Genomic DNA, 16,369 nt, shown 5'->3' on the forward strand with positions numbered 1-16,369 from the left:
TCTTACTCCATAAGTAAAGTAACTCAAATTAACAAAATAAATCTATTGAAATTAAACTGGTGTTGATGTGTGCCTTTGTTAAAATAAAAAATGCGTACCCAAAATCTTATGCATCCTTGTTCAGGGATGGCAGCGGGGTGGGTTAAGCGGTGAGTCCCACCATCCCTCCTTTCTCAGGTTGTTCTCTTGTTCTCTGCCTCTTAACAGAAGGGAGGGCTGAGAATGGAGATGCTGCACCACTCTCCACGTAACCATCTTGGCGATGAGAATTGTTACTCTCGGGTGCGCACAGAGAGGGGACGTGAGCCCTTAAATGACGTTGGGTCACTCCCCCTCTCTCTGTGTATTCGGTCTGTGAAACATGACAATTCTTTGCTAGTCTTCAGGAATTCTATCTTCACGGAAAATTCTATTACTCACTCCAATATAAAATTATGGGGAAAATGAACTAAAAACATTAATGTGGTTATTGATCATCAACCTCTTTTTCCAATGTTATTTTTAATATTTATAAAAAAAATTATTTTTAGTGTAAACACAAATTTTATAACTAATTTTGACATTGTTTCCAATGCCAAAATAAATGCAAGAAAATCAGTCAAAGAGAATTGTTTTAGTAAAAAAAATTCAATGAGAAAAATAATTTTTCTGTCATTTTGTTTTCCTAGGGTAGCACAACAGTCCCAAAAAACTATTAAAAAGGATTGAAGAATGAGTTATATGCCATGTAGCATGGTGGACACGAAAAGGTTATCTGAAGGCAAAGTAAGATTTGTCACAAAAACTAGCAGAATTATCTAATCTAGAGCAAAAACCATCAAGGAATAGACTGTTATGGTCATTGACATGAACACTTATAGGACTACTACTCACAAGAAGCTGAAGGCTCCATTTCTGTATGCTACAAGGTTTAGAACGTGGTAACAGCAGATGATAGCCAATGACTTCCTCTAGTGCCCAAAACAGCCATCATGTGAACTAGTTCCAGTTTGAAGAACCACGCAACCTCACTCAATTCATAACCGCTAATTTGAAACCCTCACGCAAATCTTCTTCAGGCATGGATCCTGTTGAGTGGTCAGCCAGAGCAGATGAAGACAGTAAGGGGATAAACAATGCTACGTATGCATATCTCACACCTAATTATAACCAGTAAAAGAAAGCTACAAATTACAGTTTAAAAAAAAACTACAGGAAAACTGTGACCAACCTTACATCGATCTTGTATAAGGATAGGCTAACACCTTCCCATCATTCCCTTTTATCCTCTTCTGGTTGATCTTCTAAAATAAATACATCTGTGCCACCAATGCTTCTGTCTTTCTCCTGCTTCACTAAGCTCAAATCACCTTCTGATGATCCCTTAGTCAGAGATTGAGCTTCCTCATCAAGCTCATCCCCTAATTCCTCAGAGTAGGCATACCTGTTGTTAGGCCAACACAAGTTATAAGGGAGAAACGTGCTACTTCAGTGTCTTAAAGTATGTACGTGTTAGTAAGAAAGTTTTGTACCTTTGAGCGTTCAGGGATGGTGCCCAGAGGAAGCAGATAACACAGAGCAAGCCAAAGGCTAGAACATCCCAAAATGCAGTAATTACCCAAGCATTCTGCCACCGTTCACTGAAAGGATCTGTTGCCTTGAAGTAAACCTGCAGTAAGTATGATATCAACCAGATTTGAGACAATCATAACCATGGACTCGTAATAGGAGTTATCACACATGCTGAGGTGTCCTCTATAGTTTCAAATGAAAGCTAGAATAAAATTAACGAATGTTAGTTAACGGAGACAATCAGGTGCAGTGTCGCCCACATCGCTGATTGAATAGCTATTAGAAGATACATATAGAATTTTGAAGGATCTGATACAACACATCTGTATAATACACAATATATTTATATTTGTTAAACAGTTTTTTTATTCTGAGTGAAAAACAACACAACCTGATGCAGAAAACATATCAGGCATCTTGTATCAGATTCTAAGGTTCCCAATACAAAACCTGGTGCTGTTACAAGTAACACTGATCTGGTGGAATCAAGACTATACTGTGCTATCTGGAGGAAATTCATACCTCAAAGCCAATCCAAGCAACTGAAGCAATCACTGCCACTGCCAATGCATTAGTGAACTTCCTGTAAATATCCAGCTTAACTGAACTCCTTCTTGCCTGAAAATTGCTACTATAATCAGCTTCAAGCCCAAATTTAAAGTTTAAATAATAGAATACAAATTCAAACTCCAGATTAAGGGGGAAATGGACATACCTGTAGCTTCTCTAGTGTCTTAGAAAGGGAAGTGAAAATCCACAGAATAAGAAATGCATCCAAAAAAGCATCAGGGAGAACAAGAATGAGTCTTGCCTTCCCTGATATGTCATCAATGATCCCCACATTTTCAGTTATATCCAGTAACTCTGATGCCAGGAAATATGTCAGTCCAATTATAAGCACCTTTGAGGTGAGGCCACCAAGAGTAGGCCGCACCACGCCATACCCCATAGAAACACAAAGTACAATAAGACGTGAAATTGTCTTTCTTACAGCTCCTATGGTAACCACCCAAGATGTGATCCCAATTGGTCTTGTCCCTGTTGCATTAAAGTATGCATAGTCTAGGTACCATAGGGTCATCTCAAACAAACCCAGTGCAATAACGACAGCGATACAGTGCTGAATCTGGATTATGTCATTCCAAAATCTTATATACTGAGATAACCAAATTATGCTGAGCAGCAAATATGCAAGAGACATAAAAATGTAAAATGTCATTAGCGGGGCCATCCGCCCTGGCAAATAACCGTTGGGGTTTTTCCAGACTGTCTTTCCACTCATCACCAATCCTTTAAGGTTGGGATCACAGGAGATGAAGAACAAGCTGTACATGCCAGTCTTTGTTATAGCTACCTCTGTTGGGTCCATTTCAGTAAAGAGAAAGTCATCACTGAAATGTGTGTTTATCACATATGGCCAAGTAGGATCTGTGGCAGGTCTTCTGAGGACTTCACCCTGTTTGCAACCTTCAAGCTTGGCAAGATCCGGTGTGCAGCATATGGATCTCTGTCCTCCATAGGCAGATCCACCAATATTGTCACGATCAGCTGCCTCAAAAATAATGGCTTGAATCAACCCAGTGTTGTGTTCCATATTTGAAGGCTGCTCAGCAGCTTCCTTAGGCCTCCAGAATGTAATGTTCTCAAACCTGTACAGGCACCATTATTACTCAGAAGAGGGTTCCCTCACCTAGCCCATTGATTATGTAGGACAAACAATACTAAAAATGTTGTAATATGCAACAAATAGATTTTGACAATGTTCAGTATGCAAGAATTTCCCACTTTCACATGAAACTGCAGTAACTAATGGGTAGACGTCTAGACATGTCAGACAAAGCAAGTACTCAACAATATTGACGTCCTTGAAATAATTATAGGGAATGTAGCAGATTACCATCAGTACAGCTACATGTAAGGAGTTTCAATTTACTTTATACATGACCCAAGTACTCATTTAATGCTACTTGTTCACGTTCTGGCCAGGATAAAAATGAGATCATGATCAGCTTAGCAACCTCAGTGAATGTTGTCTGTCAGTTAAACTCTACTTTTCTTTAAAAAACCAGTAAAAAAAAAAAAAAAAAAAGCGAAAGCCCTCACTTCATGATCATTTCATGAAAATGGACATTATACCCATGAATCTATGTTGGACATATAGTTTCAGTTGCATAAAATTGGGGATAAAAAAAGTCTGAATTTTCCTCTTCAAAAACCTTAGATTATCAACTTTCACCTCCCCCTTAAGAAAAAAATAATCCATTTTTTTTTAAAGACTATGTCTAGGTATGCGAGACAGGTGGTACAACGTCTAGAAAATTCAAAGAATACCAAACCTAACAAATCATACAATCAGGTCTTTACCATCTTGGCAAAACATCTCATCTCCTACATAATTCATCTTGAATTTTCAATAATGCACGAGAAGATAAGGGTTCTGATTAGGGCAATGGAGTTACCACAGACTGGAAAAGCCCAATCTGCAGAGATCACAAGCTGCCATGAGAGATGGAGCAAAATATATATATAGAATGATAGGAAACGTAACGTTCTGTACACTATGAAATGCGGTGACCATGGTTGTACCCATTGGTCATAGGAAGGTCCCATTGGGAAGAACAGTATAGGAAGAGCACCATTTGTCAATCTGGATGAAGAGAGGATGCCAGCAAAAGATGTCATTCAAGGCACTGCAAGAGAGAGAGGAAGAAGTGTAGTTGGTCTTGAGGACAAAATACCACATCTCCCTTGAAGTAGACATATTTGCTTGCAAGACAATCAACTTTAACGGACAAGGAAGAAAAGAAAGCAAACAGAGAGAAGAGAGACCGGTGGCACAATTTCCATGTTCTTGCTAGGAGCAAAGATAGACTTACGGGATTTAGAAAAGTTTCACAGAGGTTGAGGAAAAGAAAGGATAACTTATAAGGAACTGGGTATTTCATTAGCATATTCTCACAAATTAGACAGATATCTATGCCCATATTTCAAGAGGGTTCAGTTTTGGCAAAGCACTTTTCAACATATCTCATTTCAGATTCACAATGAGTGTTTCATCCCAGTCAATCTGTCTCATGCCTACTATGATAACTTATTTTTCTTGCCACCTGCAACACAACCTGAGACTTAAGTTGGGAAAGCCAGCATACTACATCTCCCACATTTTCTGTCTATAATGTTTTACCAAATTGGTGAAAAGGACTCATTCTTCAACTGTGAACCAAACTCACACTTGATGAAATCAACCAATTCATATGGCCTCCATTTGTACATTTCCAACAAAGAGAAAAGAACTTGTGTATGATTTTCCTAACGAAAAACATTTTTTGTATTTGCTTCAAAAAATTTCTTCATTGATAACTAAAGGCTAAGCAATCCTACCGCAGACAATCAACTCATCAGGTTTCCTGAATTTGGTACTCATTTTTGAGATAGTGATTTTTTTGTTGGAGTCTAGAGGACTTTTCTTAGATATACCTTCAAATATTTAGTTTTTTAATATATTTGGATCAAAGAGTCATCCACATGAATCTTAACCTAGTAATGAATATCTATTGTCTTCCAACTGACGTTTTATATATGGCCATATGTGAGCCAATATGTGAACAATTACAATGTTAAATTTGCTTCAAAATTTTTACTTAAATTTCTGGATTTAGATTTCCTAATCTCAGAAGACACTTAGTTGTGCCTAACATGTTAGCATCTTATGATTATAGGAGTTGGTTTTAGTTCCAGTTTCCATCTCTACAGTGGTCGCCCCAATTGATCCCATGCTAACCTCCTATAATATAGCTCTTGCTTCACTGGGATTTTTTATCTTTACTACCCAACAAATAGTATCAAGAGTGAATTTTTAGCAAAATAAGTCAAATTCTGCATCCATTGCCCACTTTTGGATGTAAAGTCTTTTTCTTTTTAAAGACTCAGACCAATTCAGAATCCATGGTGGCTAATCAGTTTCTTTTCTCTTGTCATCTTCCTCTTCTCTGACGAGTGCTAGTTTCTCTCCTTAAGCACCACTGCTCCCCAGTTTTTGCACTGTGGACAGTGCCACACCATAGTCACCAATTCACTAATCTCTTGTTTGTAGTAAGATCACACCATTTGAGCCACCATTGCTGCTGTTTTACCAAGTTGCCCAATTCGTCGCTGTTGCCATGCCAGTTCTTTTGGAGTTAAAACAAAGCATCATGTCCCCTTACCACTTCCTCCAAAACCCCAATTAATCTCATCTTAGATCTCGGGAACCACCGCATTGCTGCTAGTGTCTTAACATCCTGAACTTTCTTATTATTGTGGCATAGCATTCGAGATCTTGAGCTTTCCATACTGTGGAAAGAATCGATGTCAGATAATAAAATCATTTCAGACCAACCCCTTGATATGAGTCACTCTTCCAACAACTTCTCCATCTCCTCCCTGCATAAAAAAATTCTCGCTTCTATGCAGGTATAAATATCACATCTAGTTTATACTAACACATTTCCATGTAGTAGGAGAAACTCTCTTTCATGATCTAATACAAACTACCCTTCTTTGACATGTATCACAGAGTAGTTATCTTTGTGTCCTCAGCAGCCAAAAGTTTTCTTAAAATCTGTCAGATCAAGATCCTAATATTGGCTCCAAGATGCTCTTCCACCTTTCTCTATATAAAGCAACACCTTTTTCAGTTGAAGTCCTCATAATTTCTTCAAATTCAGTACGTGTGCAACAAAGCAACAGCAAAGATCTACCAAAAATTACCACAACATCCACTTAACCTTTCATTCGTCCAAATTAATCATAGAAATGTCAAAAAGCGTAGCAAAGAAATCAAGGCATAATAGAAGGCGCAGAATTTAGTTAAAAATTCAAAGTTACCGAATAAATGACCGGCCATCTTCGATCTGCGGCTGCACATTATCGGATCCCGCGACAATACCTTCGCTGCCACCGGCGAGGAGGTAGGAATTGCCGATCTCACGGAAGGTCTCTCGATCATAGAAGTGGAGCGAGGCATCGATTTTGACGGACGAGAAGGTGAGCGCGAGGAGGAGGAGACCGAGTGTACCAGCTAGATCCATGGGCCGTAGAGTGGAAAAATCTTATATAGAGGTTACAGAAGGAGAATCTCTCGCCGCATCTTGTGGTGGTCGACGGCGTTATACAGACAGTGTAGTGAGAGTTTTGGAGGGAAGAAAATGTCGGTGTGCTGTAGCGTGGAAGGTTACCACGTTTTCTGTTGAGCTGTTACAACGATTTCAGCTTACATTATTTAAACAGATGTTGTACAGCTTACCTTCTTTCTTTCCTTTAAAGTTCTCTTAGGCCTAAGGAGACTCACGAAAGGCCCGATAATACAATGACGTTCCACCTCTCTTCTCGTCGCCTTTATGTGTTAATTTTTCCCGTTTATCGATTTATATTTATCATAAATTAATAAAATAAAAATATCCGATTATTCAGGTACTTTAATTTAATTATATTATTCATTATCTATTACATACAAAATAGATAATTAAGAATTATTTGAACGGTCCCTGTAGAAGGAAGAGCCTCCTTTCATCATCTTCTAATAAGAGGAAGAGCTTGACATACAATACACATCGGTCCTAACTTCTCACTGCACCAGCAAGATAATTGAATTTCAAAACAATCATCTTTGTTGCTAGACCTAAATGCTTGTGACTAACAGTGGGTAACATGTTTCACAACAAAAGGAACAATTTTATTGATGAAAAATCTTATTTGACCAGTTTTCTTATACTTGAGCTGCCATGAGAAATGAAAATTAATTGTAGTGTTTGTGTCTACATTAGAAACCAAAGTAAAAGTTTAGCAACAATAATAGATCAAAATTACATTCTGAAAAACAGTTCTTTGGACGATGACATTTCCAGCTATAAAAGCCAAGGTTCAAGAAGTACCATAATACAAAAAATTAGAAAATAAAAAATAAAGATTTGCTACTGGTGTCAAAATGACCTTAATGACCTGAATCTCCAGATGCTTCACCATCCACAGGAGCATAAGCTGATTTCCTTGCACGCACTTGGTCTTGTGGTGTGGGCTGCTCACAAAAAGGTGAAACCAATGCAGGTGATTAGGGAGCATAATGCACATTTTAATGAAAGAAATGGCCCAAAATTAGTAGAGAGAGAAGACATTGCCAGATTACGACATAATTAGCCCTCCAGATTACGACGTTGTGTCTTAGGTGAATGATTAACGGTTAGCAGTGGGGAAAGCAAACAAATTGCAGATAATTGAGGAGAAAAAACTCACTTACTTCCAACTTTGGTGGAAGTGCCTCTGTACCTTCTGGTGCTTTCTCTGTTTTTCCACCTTGCTGCTAAGATAATTGAAGTCATTATGTAATGACACCAACTATTAACTTTATTAAGTGCACACAATTAAATACCAGTGAAGCAAGCTCCTTCAGCCTTGGTGTGTGTGCTTGTGGCAAGATAAAAATTCGGGAAAATACCACTTCAATACCTTCTCCAATGCCCAGTCAGCAGAGTCAAAGTAAGCTCGTTCATTGTCCTGGAGCATAAATGACTAAATTGTTATGCATCCAGAATTTTAGAAGCAAAACACATAAAGGGTTTGTGCAGTGCTCATGTTCAATGATAAATAAGATTACATCATTTAAATTTTATTTGGCAGAGAAAAAATAAATCCAGTAAATGACATAAATAAGCAACATAACAAGACCTTAGAAATATAAAACAAATTGGAAGAATATTGATTAGTACCTTGCTTATCAGTGGAAGCTTTTTCTGTAGCATCCCACCATACTTCTTCTTGATTGCTTCCTCCTGTAGAACATAGTTTGGCATATGTTTTTGGTGCATTGTTAATGGCTCCGGAAGCATGGATGAAACAAACCCTAGAATAAATGGATGAAACAAATCCTAGAATGACTTATCTTAGTTAGAAATATTAGTCAATTACCTCCTCTTCAGATGAAGGCATTGCATTTTCCTCATTTTCAGTACTCATGCTTGAAGCATTTCGTGTACAATATTCTATAGCTGCAAATGTAGTATCAGATTTCTTATTGAGCCTCAACAACGATATATAGCCAATAAAGAAAATAGAAACTTAACTAAACATTTTTGGTATGCATCCAGAGTGAAGCAAAAAGTGAACCTGTGTAAACAACTTAGACCTTTTGGATAATCTCACACAACAATCAGTGGCAAGGAGCTAAGACAATTTGTTCCTTAGAAAACATGATCTGATTCTACAGGAAAACTCCCACTTTGATGATTTGAATAGAAAACCTTAGCCTGATCTTTTTATCAATCAATTCGTCATAAGGTCGATATCATCGTAAAGATATTATTCAAAAGTACAGATTGTGCCTCTACAGAGTTAAAGATCTCCACGGCTGAAAAATGCATGAAGAATTGCAGAGGCTGACTTTTTTACAAGTTATGACCTAACTCTTCAGAAAATCGATTCATTATGTTTGGAAAAAAAATCAGAGACTTAAATCATATAAAATGTGATTTTCATTGTACCAGCAGGATCTAAATCATCAAACAACAAGAACATAAGTAGATTACAGAATGTGAAATTCTATCCTTAAAAAGTATTTGATACACGAAAATAAAAAGGGAAAGGAGTTGAAAGAAAAGCTTACATGGAAGAAGATGACAAATGAAGGATCAACGTATGAGGCGTTGAGATGAAGTCGTTGAAAACAGAGAAGATGGAGAAAAATAGTCGAAGAAATGGAGAAGGAAAAGAACCAGAGCTCTTTATATTGGAATCATTTACATTTTGTGTCTCCGCAGAGAGAGCCGCACCTTCTGTATCTGTTTGAATGGGTCCGAGAGAAATTCTCCAAGCTCGAAGTGGGAAAAATGGACTCTGGCGTTCAACTAAAAATATTTAAATGCTAAATATATATCTCTATATGTAGAGAGGGAAGAGAAAGTCCACTTAGAAAAATCTTATTCATTGTCATGGGTTTGAGTTGGAGTTATTTTGATAAAACAATGAGATTTTTTTCTTTCTTATTCAAACAGAAACTGAATACATTGTTATATAGCAAAACCAGAGAATAATGCTAAAATCATGGATCAACCTAGAAGGAAGGAACCGATAAACTGTTCCTATAATTCTTCGTCAATACCTAACATTCCCAAAATGACATTATAATCTCTCATTGATAACTCACACCAACACTCCCCCCTCAAGTTGGTGCGTAAATGTCTTTCTTGCCTAATTTGTCAAGTGAGTTCTAAAATGTCTTGATGGTAACAACCTTTGTAAGAATATTTACAAGTTTGGTCTTTAGATTAGACAAATGGAAATCAAATTATCTTAGCTTCAAGATTCTGTTTGATGAAGTATCGGTCCACCTCAACATGTTTAGTTTGATCGATTAGATTATGAGAACTATCAATGACTATTTTGTTGTCATAAAACAAGTTCATTTCAACATTAAGGGCAAATCCAATCTCTGAAAGCAATATTTTAAGACAAAAAAAAATCACAAAGACCTTTAGCCATTCCTCTAAACTCGGCTTCGGCACTGGATAATGATACAACCTTTTGCATATTATTTCTCCATGTGACCAACCTCGTACGAAGGTGAAATATCCTAACGTGGATTAAAAAACATTCATTGCCCAATCTACATCTGTATAACCCTCAATATTTATATAATAATTCTTAGAGAACTTAAACCCTTTTTCTAGGAGAGAGTTTTAAATAGCGAAGAATTCGAGTTACTACTTCCATATGATCATCACTAGGACAATGCATAAATTGACTCACTATGCTTACATCATAAACAATATTTAGGCAAGTATGGGATAAATAGATTAGCATGCCAACTAATTTTTTATACCTTTCTTTATTAGTTGGTACTTGATCTGCATGCTCTCCTAGCTTGTGATTTTGGACAATTGGAGTGTCAGTTGGTTTACAGTCAAGTATTGCTACTTCTAACAGTAAATCTAGCACATATTTCATTTGAGAAAGAAATATACTTTGTTTTGATCTAGCTACTTCAATTGCCAAAAAATACTTCAATCTTTTGAGATTTTTCATTTCAAAATTGGTTGAAAATTATTCCTGGATCAAGAAATCTCTTTAATGTCCTCTCTTGTAATAATCATGTCATCTACATAGATTATTAAAGTTGTTACCTATCCTAGTTGATGTTTCAAGAATAGAGTATAATCTGAGTTACTTTTTTGGAAGCCATATTTTTTTCATATTTAAGCTAAATCATCCAAACCATGCATGAGGTGATTTTTTTAACCCATATAATGTGCGTTGCAAATTATACACCACCTTATTCTCTGAGGTTGTTGTAAATTCCAGTGGGATATCCATGTAAACCTCTTCCTCAAGATTACCGTGAAGAAAGACATTCTTTATGTCAAACTGATGCAACGGTCAGCCTAAGTTCGCTACAAGAGACAACAACACCCTGATAGTGCTTGGTGAGAACGTTTCTTGATAGTCAACGTCATATGTCTATATATTTCCTTTTGCCACAAGTTTTGCTTTGCATCTTTCGATGGATCCGTCTACCTTGTGTTTGATAGAGAAAACCCATTTGCACTTGATACTTTTCTTTCCTTTTGTTAATGAAACAAGAATTCGTCTTATTTCTTTGTAGAGCCTCCATTTCTTATTTTATAGCTCCAACCCACTTTGGATCTGTCAATGTTTCTTGTATTCCAGTGGGAACATGACATGAGGATAATGTAAACATAAATGCTTTAAGAGGTTCTGATAATCTCTGAGTGGACACATAATTCACGATTGAATATATAGATCGTCTTTCTTGAAACTCTAGAGAGTATCGATTTGGTAGTTTGTCACGATTGTGTCTAAAAGGTAAATTATAATGAGCAGAGGAATACTGGTTATTAATAGGAGAAAGTGTAGTAGGAGAGCTTACCTCAAAAGTATTCTCATGAGATGGGTCTTCATGTACTGAGGAGTGAGGGCTTTCAAACTTAGATTCTTGAATAATACTAGTATCATTTCCTGGTCCCTATTCATCATCAATTCTCTCTTCCAAATTTTCTTCATTCATTATATTATCTTCAAATCCTGGCTACTTCCACCAAATCTTCTCTTCATGTTGCATCTCTCCTTGAAGAGAAGAATTTGAAACTCTCAGATTCCAAGAAGGTAATGTCCATAGTGACATAGGTGTGCTTAGAGATCGGATTATAACATCGATGTCCCTTTTTTGTGTGCCACACCCCAAAAAAGCACAATGCACTGCACACGGATCACACTTAGTATGTTGATCTAAGATATGTTTGTTCTTCTGTGCTACAATTCCATTATGTTAAGACATTTGCACACAAGAAATCTCATGTAGAAGACCATGAATTTGGAAGTAAGTTTGGAATTCCTAATTGATATATTTTCCACCATTATCAGAATAGAGAATCTGAATTTTAGTTGAGAACTATCTTTGAATCATTGTATGAAAGGATTAGAATATACCAAACACAGCATCTTTATGTTTCATCAAATATAGCCAAGTCATTCAAGTGTAGTCATTTACAAATGTAACAAACCACAAAATGCAAGAAGAAATAGTAATTGGGGAAGGTCCCCAAACGTCATTGTGAATTAAGGCAAACGGGATCTCACTTTTATTCAAGCGTAATGGATAAGGTACACAATGACATGTGGCCAAGATGCAAATATGACATTTAAAGTCTGACTCATCTGGAAATAAAGCAAAAAACAAGTACTTTATATAACCAAATGACGAATGCTCCAAACAATGGTGTCATAACTAAATATGTCTCTCCCTGACATTCGATGCATGTTGCATATTATTTCCTCTACCCGAACTAAAGTCATCCAAATAATATACTCCCCTCCCTATTACCTTATTTGTACCATGACCAATGATCTTTTTTGTGAGAATATCCTGAAGAAGACAAAAAGTAGGATACATCAAAGTGACATAATTCAGTTCCTCAATAGCTCGACTGACAAATATTAATTTACTGGAGAGATGGAATGAGTAAGGTGTTTGATAAAGAGAGTGAGGGTGATAATCCAACATTTTTAGCTCTGGTAATTGGATATATAACTCCATTAGCATTAGTAATGTTAGTTTGCCTCGGTTGAGTGATATTGATAAATTCATTTGAATTAAATGTCATGTGATCAGTTGCACCTGAGTCAATTATCCAGCCACTACAATCACTTTGTTTAGAGCTAAATAATACATAATCACAATTACCTTGTGCATTGAGAGTATTCAGATCATTTGAAGACTCCACCTCTGAGATGATAGATAATTGAGATACGACATTCATTATAGCTGCCTGACCTGAGCCTCCATTAGTAGTAGCTTCATGTTGTTTCAGTGCCTTGAAATCACTTCACCAGTTTGGATACCCATGTAACTTAAAACAAGTTTCACAAGTATGATTTATTTGTCCACAATGAGTACATCCTCCTTCTGATTTCACTTTAGCTTTGGACGTTGTATTTGATTTTCTATTCCTTGTAGAGGGGTTGGAGGGAAGTAGGTTGTAATGCTCATCTTGACTCTTTTGGAAGCCATAACAACACCAATTGTATTTTATATTCCTGTTATCGTTATCATCACTGCATGTTTCATTTCTTCTCTTTGAACATGAAGACTTGTTTGACCGTATGGAATGGTCACAATTGGACCACATCACTCCTAATCTTATCCAATCAGTCATTCAATCCATCAACAAAAGTATAGACTCTATCTTCTTATATAATGGAATTATATTTTGATATATCTGCCTTGCACTCCATCGAGTTAGGGCGACGAAAATCAATTTCTCGTCACAAACCTTGAAGATCATTGTAGTATTTTCAATGGAAACACCCCCCCCCCCCCCCCCCCCCCCCCCCCCCCCCCCCCCCAACTTGTCTCATTCTACTAACTCATCTTTTAAAATCATATATTTGGGAAATTTTACACCATAAAAAGTTATAGCAATAGAATTCCATACCATTTTTGCAGTTGGAAAACAAATAAAATTGTTGATGAAGGTTGGCTCGCACAATTGCATTTTCCTTCCTCTATTTCTAAAAACCTTGGACTATCTATTGAGGTTGTTGAAGATCTGCATTTCATATACCATTTATTTACCTATTATCAAGTGGTAGTTTAGATAATTGGGTAAATAAATAGAATAATAGTTGAATTAACTTCAAATTTTATAAGACCATAAAAATCTAAAATAAATAACTTCATCATATTCATATAGGAATCTAAGAACAATATTATTCTAATGTTATAACAAAATACTTAAAAGAATATTACAAAATTCAAATAGAAAATGATCTTTGAATCATGTTTTATCTCAAACTTACATTCATTCAAATAAAAATTTAGCGAATTATTCTTTCACATAATCTGGTAAAGAATAACTCTTACCCATTTTTATTTTATTTAATAAATTGGGTAAAATTACCTAACGCCTAGTCGGGTGAATTTTTTGTTCTATTTTTATTCTTTTTAATAAAAGATGTAAGAAAAAAGGGGTAAATAGGCAAAATAAACACTCCTATCTTCCGCTCCATATAGACCAACAAACCAATTAAATAAATGGGATTTGCTAGACTGGCTGATCTAGCAAATTGATATGAGAACTCCTTGATAGCTTCCTCTAGAAAATCTATATCGCAGCCAATAGAATCAAAGGATTTCCTAGACATAGTAGTTCCAGCAAATCACTCGATCAATCACAGGTATGAACCAATCTCATATCCCAGACATGGGGAAGAAAATCTGTTTCTTACCAAAGAGTTTTCAATAACTAAACAAGATTATCCAGCTTTGAGTTGGTAAGGAGCTTAAAAATCTAAAGATGTGGGCATTGCATCTGTGGCTTCCACTTGATTATCAACCAGAAAGAACTCTCTTCCTCCAATAATTGATCAAAATATACACATTATGATTCCAGTGATCATCGGTTACCTTAGTTTCATAATGTTATAGAAATTCATATTTAGAGTAAATAAAAATCACGATCCTGGACATCTTTGGTCTCTCAGTATCCCTTTCTGATCCACATTCATCAATTTATCTTTCTACAATGGGTGCGGATCTCTCCGGCAGTGCCGGTAAGAACTCCAATCTGCCCCATCTTCGCCATGGCTGCAGCAAACCTTGTCTTCCACAGAATCCCATTTGCAGCATTTTGAGACACTTGCCTCCCAGTCACTTGATTTGTCAAGAGAGCCTGGTCTGATGCAAACAATCCCCTGTTCGACAGAATGTCGACGTAGTATCCGTTGTCCATCATATTTGGACTAGTGGGGTTCATGGGTATTACTGTCTTCGGATCCGTTCTCCCTTGAGGGCATTGTTGCTTCAGTTGAGCTGCGTAGTTAGCATCCAAGCTTGGATCTTGACCCGTCGTTGCGTTAGAACCGTAGAGCCTTGAGGTGAAGGAGGCACAATGCGATCGGCCTATTGTATGAGCTCCTGTACAGCACAAGTGAAATGGTTTACTGTTGTTTCTTTTCTTGCAAGGTGGCGAGCTTATAACTAAATCTAGATAGTGGGAGGAACAGTAAGACCTTCCATGAGAGAGACCTACGGTGTTGGATGGCCGACTAATTGTTTTCAGTGCCTCCCATTACCTGAAAGCGTAACCATTTCTTCCTGCGTCAGTCCCTTCTTAGCGAAGGTCTGAGTGAGCTGGTCCACACCAAGGGATGGTGGAGGCAAGTCCACCGTCTCCGAGGCCACTGAGACCCGCCCATCTCTTCTTCCTGCAGGCACGTCATACCCAAATCCTCCCGTCTGCAACAGCAGAAGAAAAAACTAATCATTGCAATTTAGTAAGGGAAGAGAGAGACAGAGGCTTGTCAAATTATATGTTGAACTGAAGGCTGCTTCAGCTTACCACTTCCACGCTATCTCTTGCAGCAAAGGCTAGTATATCTGCACATGAAACGACTCCTTTACAAATAGTCTCCAGTCTAGCCTTTGCACTGTCAATAACCTCAAGCCCACGAAGACTGGGGCCGTTTGCCGGCGAGTCTTTCTCGGCGGTGTTCGACGGAGTCGAATCAATCAGCACAGATCCATCACAGCCCTACTTCACAGACCAAAAATATATCGGAGTTGAAGAGTATAATGAGCGAGTAGAAGCTGCTAAATTACTTATATACAGATATGGATCGGGAGTCTAACTAGAGAGAATCCACTTACCCTTACAAAGCAGTCATGGAAATGCAACCTAACCAGACCAGCAGCTATACCCTTGTCTCTGATGAATGCCTTTCTAACCTCATCCTTGACAACGAATTCAGCTAAGCTACATGTGCTTCCGTAGAACCCAGCTGAAAGCTGGCTTTCCATGCTGCCAACCAGAGACAAGCTCAGTACCAGAGCCACCCACATCTTTACCCCAAGACCCATCTCTTCAAACTCTCAACACTTCAAACCACATGCACACAGATTTCATCCATTAATGGCTATATATCGGCGGAAATGCGTGATCAAGTTGGGAATCTAGTGCTCATGAAAAGGTTATTAGCTGTATAAGACTGAAGGCCGATGTTGAAATGTGACCTTAATTAAATTAAGCTCTCTTTTGATTGATCAATAGGAAATTATTGGATTTTGTGAAGGAAACATTGTCTACTACCAGAAATTTGGCTGGAAATTAATATATTTATGAGGAGACTGACGTGAATCAATGATATAAAATTTCAGTAACGCGTGGATTTGAGGGTGGAGTTGCATTATTTAGTAGGATTTGGTGCTTGGCTTTGACTTAGGAAACAGATTTATGTCCATATATGGGCAGCAGACAGTGGTTTGGAGTGAAAC

At 37.3% G+C, this 16,369-nt stretch overlaps 3 protein-coding genes across 4 annotated transcripts; all 3 read right to left on the bottom strand.

The window, feature by feature from the left end:
• Positions 1–771: 771 nt before the first annotated feature.
• Positions 772–6,863, bottom strand: LOC137934727 (uncharacterized). Of its 2 annotated transcripts, none has more exons than XM_068779230.1 (6): positions 6,418–6,863; positions 2,267–3,200; positions 2,074–2,169; positions 1,512–1,648; positions 1,216–1,423; positions 772–1,067 (listed from the first exon to the last, which is right to left on the bottom strand). In XM_068779230.1, the coding sequence occupies exons 1-5, from the start codon at positions 6,618–6,620 to the stop codon at positions 1,252–1,254; spliced, it is 1,542 nt and encodes a 513-aa protein (XP_068635331.1). In that variant the 5' UTR covers positions 6,621–6,863; the 3' UTR covers positions 772–1,067; positions 1,216–1,251. The 2 variants fall into 2 exon arrangements, with proteins under 2 accessions (XP_068635331.1, XP_068635330.1); XM_068779229.1 differs by having other exon boundaries at positions 1,211–1,423; positions 6,418–6,862.
• Positions 6,864–7,350: 487 nt separating this feature from the next.
• LOC137967083 (uncharacterized) lies at positions 7,351–9,452 on the bottom strand. Its single transcript, XM_068813507.1, has 6 exons — positions 9,188–9,452; positions 8,494–8,573; positions 8,295–8,357; positions 8,035–8,082; positions 7,826–7,885; positions 7,351–7,606 (listed from the first exon to the last, which is right to left on the bottom strand). The coding sequence occupies exons 2-6, from the start codon at positions 8,539–8,541 to the stop codon at positions 7,523–7,525; spliced, it is 303 nt and encodes a 100-aa protein (XP_068669608.1). The 5' UTR covers positions 8,542–8,573; positions 9,188–9,452; the 3' UTR covers positions 7,351–7,522.
• A 5,151-nt stretch (positions 9,453–14,603) lies between these two features.
• On the bottom strand, positions 14,604–15,955 carry LOC137935542 (peroxidase 5-like). Its single transcript, XM_068780195.1, has 4 exons — positions 15,746–15,955; positions 15,438–15,629; positions 15,172–15,334; positions 14,604–15,013 (listed from the first exon to the last, which is right to left on the bottom strand). Exons 1-4 carry the CDS (start codon positions 15,953–15,955, stop codon positions 14,604–14,606), a joined length of 975 nt encoding a protein of 324 aa, XP_068636296.1.
• Between the last annotated feature and the right edge of the window lie 414 nt (positions 15,956–16,369).

Source organism: Aristolochia californica, unplaced genomic scaffold, assembly GCF_029961685.1.
Source record: "Aristolochia californica isolate CCGP_79_NKW_82.1479 unplaced genomic scaffold, dmAriCali1.0.hap1 SCAF_6, whole genome shotgun sequence".
Lineage (NCBI taxonomy): Eukaryota > Viridiplantae > Streptophyta > Magnoliopsida > Piperales > Aristolochiaceae > Aristolochia > Aristolochia californica.